We start from the raw sequence: 11,547 nt of genomic DNA, 5'->3' as shown, positions 1-11,547 counted from the left end.
AACAGTCTTTCACTCCCTGATTAACTCTGAAACAGTCCTGTTTTTCTGCAAATACCAGAAGTTATTTTTAGGACTGAAACAATGACCTCACTTTCCAAGGCATGTAGCTTCAGCTGTTTTGATTGTGGGCAGGTCAGGAATGTCTAAAATTTATAAATGGACTCATGATGAATCTCTGCATAAACAAACATGGTCTTTCAATTGGGGTTGCTATAGTAAAGAAAAACCATATACAATAAAAAATACTATATTGTATTTTAAACAGCTTGAAATACAACACAGAAATCTGTCTTTTGATAAAAGCATTCCATAGACTCTTTTGAACTAAAATAGTTTTTAAAAATAGGACAAATGAAAATTATGCTCAGTTACCTAGTCTATTTTTAAATGACATAAAATAATGTACAAAAACTTAGAAGATAAAGTGAGGACACATAAAACAGATACATCAAACTTAAGAACTTAAAGTTACTATAGTGTCACTATATACAAATTCCTACAGGAAATTATTTTAAAAACTGGAAGACAAAGTGCAGGAAACCTGATTAGGGCAGTTAAAATTATACTTCCTTGGGAGGAGAAAACGAATGTAGAGAAGATAGGACTGTTAGGAAAACCAAAGGGAGTACAAGAGGGGTCTGACAAGCCTATCATTTTTTGGGATTTACCTTTTCCAACTTTCTTTGAAACATAAAACTAAAACTAACAAAAGCCAATTTTGATAAATAATAAGTTAAAACAAGTCAGTATTTTATCATAAAGTTTAATCATGGTTCAGAAAAAATTGAGTGAATAACTTTCTCTGAAAAAATATATTGACTCTGTGTAGACTGCAGTTATTGGGGGTGAGGGCAATGGTAACTTAAATTACCCAATTTTCTATTCTGAAAATGACAAAAAGTCCCATTTCCAGTCTGATTATAAAGATACATGAGCCTCAAAATGGCTGAGAATAAATACAAAACAAGAAAGGCAAAAGCTGTAAAGCTAAAAGGCATGCAATAGGCTCTAAGAGAAAAATCTCAGAAATACCCAAAGTGGCAACAAGGAACATTTGGCTGGAATTTGAAGATCTTTTCAGTCATCTTTGTCTTTTGCTCCATGTTTAAGGATGCGCGTGAACTCAATGTAATTGAAATTCCCCTTTTTGTCAATAGGGGCTTCTCTGTACAGCTCGTCCACTTCCTCATCTGTAAACCGATCACCCATGGTAGTCAGCAGCTCTCTCAGGTAATCCTCCTGAATGGTGCCTAGAGAATAAAGAACAGGGGATCAGTATACGTACTACTGAGACTAATTACAAGGCCTATCTACACTTGACTACACATACTCTTTAAGTTAAGAAACTGTAAAGACACAAATAAATTAGATATGGGGTTTCCACCTGCTTTTGACAACCTCAGCAGACAGGTGCCTAGAAAAATATCCAGCTGCTTCGCAGCACTGCTCTATTAACCTGCCTCCACATCCTTCTTCTGATCTCTTTATAATAGAAACTAAACCTATGCCTAAACAAAAGTAATATGATGTGAGTAATGAAACTAGGCCTCATGGCTCCTTGAAATGGCATGAATGGTCATGCCTATGCTACAGGCAAATAGCGGTCACCTGCCACATTAAAATCAATACCGCATCATGAACATCAATAAAAATACTTTAGTTGAAAGAATAGTGGAGTCCTAAAGCCCAGTTTAACAAGCTATATTATTTCAGGTATTACACTTTACCTCTTTGGTTTTCTCACATGTGAAAGGAAAATTTTAATGTTTACAAATCTAACTTATAATGATAACAAACATGGCCAAACCTAGAATGTGCAAAAACATGGAATAAATACTGGTGCATAAAGTATGTCACTGACCCTGTATTAGGTAATTGGGATGTGAAGGGTGAGCTGAAAGGTATGTTTTTTACTCTGGGTTTTGTGTATATGTGTGTGCATGTGCACATAACCACTACTGGGGGGTTGAATCCAGAGATGCTCTATCACTGAGCTACAACCCCAGCCTTTTGTTTTTTATTTTGAGACAGGGTTTTCCTATGTTGCAGAGGTCTGCATCAAACTTGTGATCCTTCTGCCTCAGCTCCCCCAAGTAGCTGGGATTACAGGCATGTGCCATCATGCCCAGTTACTTGTGCGTTTTTGATACAAAGGTTTTCATAAAACCTGCCTGCTTAGCTGGGCATAGTATCTATAGTTTCAGCTACTCAGAAGACTAAGTAGGGCAAGAGGACTGTTAGTTTAAGGTTAGTTTGAGCAACATAGAGAGACTCTTAAGAAAGAGACAGACCCTGCCTGCCTAAAACAATAAATACATAAATACTTGTAAATATAAAACACAGAAACAAATTCCCAAATGCCACCTATGATTTACTTTCTTATATTGGCATTATTTTGGAATTTTAGCTTTGTGGAAATAAATTCTCATCTCCAGCCAAGTCATTCAACTATTCCATAACTAATTATCTACTGTGTGCAAGGGCTAGACAGGGCTACAAAGATGGGAATAAAATACTTTTTAAGGCAAAGAGCAATTACTCTGGAAGTGGGAAGAAATTGTAATTATTGGGAACAAGTACACAACTAAAATATAAAGCCAAATAGTGTGTGTGCCACAAAAGAGATACAGATACATACAAGGAATGGAGAAGCTTTTTGCTTTCCTGGGAGCCAGGAAAAAATAGTAAGAAATCACAGGCAAGGCTCCATAAAGGATGAGACCATTGAGATGGGTATGAAAAACACATAAAACCTTTTCTTCTTTTACAATTTTTTTTCTTCCATTAAAAAAGTAGAAACTGCTCACAATAAATTCAAACAATACATGGGTGTCTTCAGGAGTCAAAAAGGTAAGCCTCCTCTGCCTATATTCTTCCTACATTCTACTCCTTCCAGAAATAAATTAAGAATCTTCATTGTAAATGCAGAAAGAAGAGGTGGTATGGTAAGAAAGGCAGGGGAAGAAATTATGAAAGTCAGCATAACAAAGCATAAATGTGTTTGGAAAGAAGTTAGGGAGACAATACAAGAGTGGAGGGTGCCTTGAGAAGGCAGAAAGCAACCATACTGTGGGGAGCCTTGGAAGCCAGAGTGAGGAGACAATGCTGGCATCAGCAGGCCCAAACTACCACCCAGCACTGAAACTAGTCTAAGCAATGTTTCTCCTCCATGATTGGGAATCTTGGAAAATATTCCCTTTGTGTTTTATCTTATATGTACTTCTGCCAAAGGATCAAACATTTATGCAATTAATGCATTGTTTTTTTGAGAGTCAACTCTATGCTAGTCAGTATGCACACTGTCCTACTTCCTCATTTAGTCCTCACAACCACCCTATGAGGTATGTAATATTAATGCCCATTTCAAAAAAAAAGAAAACCAAGACCAGGGTTATGGCTCAGTGGTGGAGTGCTTGCCTAGCATGTGTGAGGCACTGGGTTTAATCCCTGGCACCACATACAAATAAACAAATAAAATAAAGTTATTATGTCCATCTACAACTAAGAAAACATTTAAAAAGAAAAAGAAAAAGAAAGAAAACCAAGGCTTAGAGAAGCTAAGTAGATGGCACAAAATTAGACAGCTATTATGTGTTGCAGACGAGGAACCTGAAATCCAGTAGTCTGATTCCAGAGAATAAACCCTGCTTGGTTTATTTTTAAAAAGAAGTTAGCAGATTTAGAAGATTTTAGAGTTCAGAGATCCCTGGTAAGCAAACAGGTTTGTACTGGTGCCACAGACTGTGGCAAATATATACTTTACACAAGATTGTTCTCGCCAAAGTTATTCATCCTACACACATTTACGGGGAACCTAACCCTCTGGAATTAACATTTTAGTAAGAGGTAACCCAAGTTTCCCAAAGATATCTCAAATACAACCTATGAAATTTTATAAATTACTAATATTTAAGGAAAGAGAGTATAATAAGCGTTAAAGGCACTCCAGGAAAACCCTGTCCAAAAAAGTAGGGGTAGTATAAACCTAAAGGTTTCATCACATTTTAGGTTATTTTATATTTCAGGTATTATAACTAAAAATTAAATCACTTTGTAATTAAAGATTACCTCTGACTTACCAGTAGCTTCTTCATCAAAGCAAGCAAAAGCATTTCTAATGACATCTTCAGGATCTGTGCCATTTAACTTCTCACCAAACATGGTGAGGAACATGGTGAAATTGATGGGTCCTGGAGCCTCATTCATCATGGCATCCAGGTATTCATCAGTGGGATTCTTCCCTAAACAACAACAAAAATAAAAAGAAGAGAGGATCATAATTTCAAGTATACAATGAAGCATATCAGCTATTAATCATAGTAAACATTTTGACAAGAAAAAACAGTTTGTTGTTTGCATTCATGACAGCAAACTTTTTAGAGAAAAAGTCTTTGGAATGAATACAGCCTAAATTAAGAATTTGGAGACTGTAAATATTCCATTAGGATGTTAGAAAGAATAGTACTGCTTCATACTCAAGACCAGTGTGTCTCCCACCAACATACACACGTGGCGCCCACCCCAATTCTGAGACAGGAATAATAATCTGCAGGCACCCACTCCAATTCTGAGACAGGAATAATAATCTGCAGGTGTCCATGTGGGACTTTATTTGAATCTAACAGACATTAAACTGGCTTCACAGAGCTTTAAGAATCATGAAATAAACATGAAAAGCATCATGGAAATTCTACTCAATATATTAATAGTAAAACTGAGCATTACCCAGTGAGGCAAGCATATCATGCAAATCTTCCTTGTCAATGAAACCATCTCTGTTCTGGTCAATCATGTTGAAGGCCTCTTTGAATTCCTGAATCTGTGATTGGTCAAACATGGCAAATACATTGGATGTTGCGCGTTGAGGGCGCTTCTTGGTGGTCTTGGTCTTTGCCCTTTTGCTTGACATGGTGGTGGTTGAATCCTAATTTAAGAAGGGAAATTCAAGAAAAACAAAACCAACATCCAAAATTATTTAAGTTTGAATAAAAACAATGTCTAGCAAAAATAAACTGAATTGACCTTCCTGATATGTTTTAGTTACTTAGAGATGTGTCTGCAGCAGGAGAATATCACTTGGTAAAAAATCTCTCAACTTATCAAAACCATTACTCAAAGAACCAAACTAAATTAAAAAAAAAAAAAAAGACTTGGTTCAATGAACATTTTGTTGAAAGGATAATGGAAAAATATAGAAGACTGAAGTTAATTCACCTATAATTAACTTCTATAGACATTACCCTTAAAATCATGAATTTTTATAAAAGCATTTCAACAAAATTACATATCCCCAATACTGCTGGATAACCTAACAACTGATAACCATAACACTAATATTTATAACATTTAATAACAATGTAAGAATAAGAAACAAACCAAAAAAACTTAGGTATAGTTCTATGGAGGTGCTGAGAAATACTAATTCATCTTTAGTAGGTCCACCTAAAGGTCTCATTCTATAGTGGACAGAAAGTAAGAAAAAAGGGAGACTGAGTGGTGGAACACATTCAACTAACATTTCTCAGTGCACCTTCATTTCTGGATCCAAAATAGTTCAAGAAACATTTTGTTGAAAAGATAATGGGAAAAAATAGAAAACTGAAGTTAATCCACCTATAATTAACTTCTATAAACATTACTCTCCGTTCAAACCAGTTTCTTGCATTAGAGCCATATTAAACCATTGATATTACTAAAACATCTAAACAAATCAGAGTACATTTTTTTAAAGCTTAAAGATTTTAAATTTAGTTTAAGTTTTAGAGAACATCTTAAAAAGCACAGAGATTACCTTTTGCTTTCTAATAACCAAAATTTATCCCTACAAAATTTAAGTTAAAACTAATGTCTAATACATAAAATGAAAAGGCAATTTTCCTTTCAACACTCCATTTTTAAAAGACTATAATATTTATTTGAAGCTACAAATCCCATAGTCATCAGATAAAATTCTACTGTACCATCCTTTAGAGGTGATGTGGTTGAGAAGGTAGTCTGCAAAACCTCTGATCAGCAAGAGTAAGACACTGTATTGAGTTATATTCTTCTGAGCAGGTCTAAAATAGGCCCTACTGATTTCACTCTCTGACCAGGATAACAATTTTAAAGCTTACGTTCTGAAAACAACATTTAGCAATGATGTGGCAAAACACTATGCCCTTGCTCTAAAAATAAGTCTGTGGACTGCAAAGAATGAACTGCTACCTAGATCTCAGCACTCAAAGTGACCCTTGGAATATAATGCTTCCTATGGGTTTAAAATGTTATTTTTTACATTCTTTCCTTGATTGAACTATATCACCCAGACTAAATTCAATTATGGAAATAATTAGAAAAGCTCTACTTGTATTATTTTTAACTGAATCTCTTTTTAGATTTTAGTTCCGAATTCCATAAAGGGTAGTCACAAATTCCAGCCCATCCAATATAGCTCTCCTTGCAATACACTGGAATGTATTACTGGGAAAATATACCATACACAGCATAGAAATTTATGTTCCTCCTGAATTTCCTTTTATCACTTCTTTATGAAGGTACTTTTCATGACCCATGTAAGCATTCTTGAATGCATATTTTCTTTCTGCTTAATACTTTTGTGGGGGGAGACTGTAAATCTTTAAACTGTACAGAATTGTATTTTCGCCTTCCATTCTAAATGTTGTTTAAAAACTAGAAAAATTTATGGAGTATATTATTCCTCTGTCTCTTAAATGTACTCAAGGACTTGGCACAAGTGGTCAAGACCCAATGAATGGCATGCACTTACCAGTCCACACCGCTTTAATATTTTAGGTATGCCATGCCTTTGCAAGCCAAAGCCCATCTTTAAAAATAGTCTGTTTGGTATGACAACATTGTCTTTCTCTAATGATGCAAAAATGTCAGTTATTTTAAGAACAAAGACCAATGAGAATTATAAGTCAAATGGTTAATCTACAAAATATGCTGATGGGGGTCATCTAGATACCTTTTTAAATTACTTAGGTTGGGTTGTAAAGTAATAGATAAATAGTTTTAAAATTTTTGAGTATTTTCTATTTTTTTAATCATGCATTTTTTGAATATGTACATGCATCATAAAATAATTTAAAAGGTAAACCTTGCAGGTGGTACATGCCTATAATCCCAGAAACTCAGAAGACTGAGGCAAGAAGGATGGCAAGTTTAAGGACAGCCTGGACAACTTAGCAAGACCCTATCTCAAAATACAAGATAAAAAGGGATGAGGATGAAGCTCAGTGGTAGAGCATCCCTGTGTTCAATCCTCAATACTGCCAAAAAAAAATAGTTCTAAAGGTGTTGTTTTTGTTTTTTTGGTCAGCACAGACAATGGTCTCATAGAGAACTTTAGATCATTCAACAGTTAATCTTATCAACCCTACTATGATCAGTTAATCATACTACTGTGCATCAAGTATCATTAGGGCTGAATACTAGTTAAGAAATGTAAGGCACATGTCCTACCTGCAAGGAGCTTAAAATATAGTTGGGGAGGCAACTATAAAAAATGAAATGATTGGTTCAACTTGCAAAATGGGTCACATAGTTTTCATCCCAGAGGTATGACTCTAAAAGTTAAAATAACGTGATAAAAATGAAAAATAATCCATAAGGTGGCACATGACTATCAAGTACTGTTGAGTTCAGAAAAAAATGTGTGTATTTCTAAAAGATTGGATAGAGGTAAGACTTTGAAAAACCATGAGTATAACTTGCAGGCTATGAAATATTGTTAAAGAGATTTCGGTGTTAGTTTTAATTCTAACAATTAAGGCAGTTAATTCTACCAAAACTGAGTGTCATGTTGCCCAAGTTACTACTTGGGTTTTAACTTTTTCAAGGAAATTGATTCTGATCTATGAGTTTATCTCCCACCAGGAACCTGAAGCCTTGCAGCAAGGAGTTGTTCAGATTCACAGTCCTTATTCCAAAATAAGGAAACTGGTTTGTTTTTTCCTTCCAAACTAAAAGCATGGCTAAAATAAACACAGGTGGAGGGAATCAAACCACTGCTGTGATCAAGATCATCCTCTTTGATATTGTGTTTCCGCTTTGCTATGATTCTGGTTTGCTGTCCATTTTACTAACCCTCAAACAAGTGAGGCTGTAACTCTTTAGGCAACAAGTCTTTTAGAAATGCACACCTCTGTGTCAGTCTAGAAAGTTAGGGTAAAATAAATTTGAAAATACTTCATACACCAGTACATGTTTTCTTTATTTAGGATGGATGGGAAGCACTTGAGATTTCCAAATCATAAGGATCCTTACTTGTAAAGCTGAGTCCTTATTTTGGAAATATTTAAAAAGAATTTTGGCCGGAAGTGGTATTTGTTGTGTGAAATTTTAAAAGCAGGGAGATTTGTAAAACAGCCTTCTTTAATATCCATGAGGATTTCAGGAATGACTGGGGAGTCAAGGGTGATCAAGAAGATAGTAAGGACAATCAGTAGTAGCCAAGACAAAAGAAGGTGTGCCAAAAATGCTTAAGATGTTAGACAAGACCATGAGGTAGGAGGAGAACCAGAGAGCAGAGATCTTCAAACACACTTTCCCCAAACACCAAGGGCAACAGAATCTTTCAGATTTTCTAGAAATGATGGTATCTAAATATTTTTGAAAACCATGTAAAAATCTATAAAGTGTGACTAATAGTTACAATTTTGGAGTTCTGCATTTCTACAGCGATAATAAATGTAAAATAATCTAGAAACTTTTTCTATAGAACTAACACTTATATTAAGAATACTCTGGGAAATGTACTATAACCTTTGATGAAAATTTCCTATCTTAAAACTGCAGAGTGTGAAAATCCAGATCATATATCTCATATCTTGGAGCACTTTTTTTTTTTTTTTCAAACTAAGAGATTTATTTTTTGGTGCTAACCCAGTTTTTTAAAAGTATATTTGCAAGTTTGGTTTTTCCGTTCCAGCTAAACCAAGTTTTCGTTTCTTACAAAAACTTCCGGTTGGAAGTCAGAAAAGTTCTCTTCGACTGCCACACCCAAAAGTTCTTGCCACTTGACAAAGACAATTAGTTGTCAGGGGTGATTTGGCAGTAAAGTCTCTTTCTAAAATAAAATGCTTTTCTGGTTAACTCTTATCAAAGGACTTTCAGAACACAAAACAAACACCAGTAATTTTAATCAACACTTGCCTTCTTCATCTTTAGAAATAAAACTTCTTACTTAAAAATGTTAAAATCTTAATTGAACCCACATTTCTTTTCTGAAGCTCTCTAAAGAACTGGCATATGCTTTCGTATACCTACTAAACTACTTACAAAGGAAACACTGACTTAGCCCAGTGTCTCCACCCTAAAGGGAAATTGTCATTTGGGGGTTTTCCCTTAAGCTGCAAACTAAACCCCAACAACTCCTCTCTGCCAAATATCATTATAATTAGAAAAAAAATGTTCTAATTACAGAAATGGACATCGAGCTGCGATTTGAGTTGGTTATTCCTCCTAAACAACAGCTGCAACCGGAGGGAGGACGGGGGGCTGGGCGGGGAGGGCCACGATTTTAGCGCAAACTCCCTGGAATCGGGCAAGTTTACGTTAGAAACTAAACTTAGATCCCAGAGTCAGCTCTGCCGGGTTCGGGTTTCGCGGGCCCGGCAGACACCCAAGCTTTAGGCGCCAGCAAGCTATGCCACATTTTCCGAGATACAAGTTTCAGCACAGGAGCGAAGTTTGGCATCTGGGCCACTTCTGGCCGCGGCCCTCGACTCCGCCGCTGGACTGAAAACCCGGGATCGGCTGGCACACCTGCCCAGGTGCGCTCTGGGCGCCGGGATCCCACGGCGGAGCGCCGCTGCCCTCCCCGCGGCCCCGCGGAGATGGGCCCCAGGAACCGGCCTCACGCGCCCGACCGCGAGCATCACTCACCCTACACAGCCACGAGAACCAAGCACCTTAGCGAATCCCTCGCTGCCTCTATCACCACCTTTCTGCCCCAGAGCCTGTGAAAACCAACACTTCCGGTCTCCGCTTAGCAAACCGGAAGGAAGCACAGTCACCATTCTCTGCCCACTAAGTGGGCTCGACTTAATGGAAAGGCGCCTAGGAGGGAAGTTACTAGGGTGGTCAGCCGGCGAAATACTGACCCAGTGCACCGGTAGGAAGCATAAAGAAAGGGACTTGAAACATAACGGAACGTGTAATGGCTCGCTCGGTCTGATTACTGAGCCTCCGTCTTTGGTGTATCTCTACTTGATTGAAAGTGTTCCTATTCCCCCCTCTCTTGTCTGCGTATGGTTGGGTCTGTCCTGTGGCTTTGCCTCTCGGCACATTCCAGGACACGGCGAGGGGCGGGGTCCTACAGCCTAAGTCCTTGTAGGGAAATCGTCGAGAGGGCACGCGGCCCACGTGACTAGCCCTTGCTCCGCCCCCAAGGGCCCGGCTGCTCCCTCTGGGCTCTAGTGCGCCTGCGTAGGGGCTGCCTTGAGCCCCGCGGTGTCTGTTTCCGCGGCCACTTCTCGTGGCTGTGCGTGAAGCCCTTGAACGGACCCTTGCGGGCTATTTGGTCACTTTATGCAGTGTTCTATGAAGAGTCCATCCCTTCCACACAAGGAGAAACATTGTGAAGTCCTAAGGGCCCCAAGCCAAGTGCCTATTTTTCTTTTTGACTCTTGACGGACTTCCTAAGGTCATGAGTGGCTGAAGATTTCCTCCCTCTTAAGAAACTGTAGCTGTTATTTTCTCCTCTGACCATGATTAACAAGGAGAGCCCGAGGAAGGCAGGAAGGTGACTCTTGCCTCACCTCTTCCTATAATGAAGACTTGCAGCTTGGTGGAAATAGGAATATAAAGTTGGATCTATTTTTTTCTCAGCTCTCTTTGTCTAGTCCGGCTTCTTAACAATGCCTCTTGTTACTCAGCTTTCTGACCTCATCGGTGAACCTATTGTGTTGGATCCGGGAACACTCAGCCCATCACCCTGGCACTAAGGTCCAGTGACTAGTTTGGTTCTTGTAACCTACACAGTTCTGAAGTTTGGGGTTACCCTGTGGTCTTCGCCTTCAAAGCTGACTCTGACTTGATTCATTAATCTGAAATGAAATGGAAGATTATACCTAAATGCTGCGATGTAATATATTCTAAATATTTGTAAGATCCAGGTGCTTTCAAGGAACTCGGGAGCATTACCCAATGACACATTCCGTGCTGGGTGTGGTGTAATCTCACACACACAGAGACTCAAAGTTAACTTAAAGCTTAAGTCACTGAGAGAAAGAAATTGCCCCAATTCTGTAGATGGCTGAAACAAAAGTGATTTGTTTGTCTAGACTTCCTCGACAAAAAGATTCATGGGGTACTAGTTTAAAAATACAAATAATTGGGTGCTACATCTTCAACTCACTGAGTCAGAATCTTCAAGGGCAGATCCTGGGAAGCCATGGATTTAACAGGGTCCCTAGTGACTCATGAGGGAAGGAGAAGACAGCTGAATGGCAAGCAGTGGCAGTGCGCACTCCAGAAGGCTCCGTAGGAAACAGCCCTGTGTTTTTGTCATTTGTCTTGGGCGGCAGAGCACGCACCTGCAGT

At 38.1% G+C, this 11,547-nt stretch overlaps 1 protein-coding gene across 2 annotated transcripts; it reads right to left on the bottom strand.

Moving 5' to 3' along the window:
* Positions 1 to 747: 747 nt before the first annotated feature.
* On the bottom strand, positions 748 to 10,016 carry LOC143382945 (myosin regulatory light polypeptide 9). Of its 2 annotated transcripts, none has more exons than XM_076837274.2 (4): positions 9,889 to 10,016; positions 4,726 to 4,924; positions 4,080 to 4,241; positions 748 to 1,250 (listed from the first exon to the last, which is right to left on the bottom strand). In XM_076837274.2, exons 2-4 carry the CDS (start codon positions 4,907 to 4,909, stop codon positions 1,078 to 1,080), a joined length of 519 nt encoding a protein of 172 aa, XP_076693389.1. In that variant the 5' UTR covers positions 4,910 to 4,924; positions 9,889 to 10,016; the 3' UTR covers positions 748 to 1,077. The 2 variants fall into 2 exon arrangements, with proteins under 2 accessions (XP_076693389.1, XP_076693388.1); XM_076837273.1 differs by lacking the exon at positions 9,889 to 10,016 and adding an exon at positions 5,961 to 6,105.
* Positions 10,017 to 11,547: the final 1,531 nt, after the last annotated feature.

This window comes from Callospermophilus lateralis, chromosome 17 (assembly GCF_048772815.1).
Source record: "Callospermophilus lateralis isolate mCalLat2 chromosome 17, mCalLat2.hap1, whole genome shotgun sequence".
In the NCBI taxonomy this organism is placed as follows: domain Eukaryota; kingdom Metazoa; phylum Chordata; class Mammalia; order Rodentia; family Sciuridae; genus Callospermophilus; species Callospermophilus lateralis.
This window is presented reverse-complemented; position numbering and strand designations above follow the sequence as displayed.

Bases quoted from the DNA above. Each gene is read 5' to 3' on its own strand.
- LOC143382945 (XM_076837273.1), bottom strand. The intron at 4,242-4,725 runs GTAATGCTCAGT...GTTGTTGTTTAG, and splicing joins TGATATGCTTGCCTCACTGG to GGAAGAATCCCACTGATGAA. The intron at 1,251-4,079 runs GTAAGTCAGAGG...TTTATTCTCTAG, and splicing joins CTTTGATGAAGAAGCTACTG to GCACCATTCAGGAGGATTAC.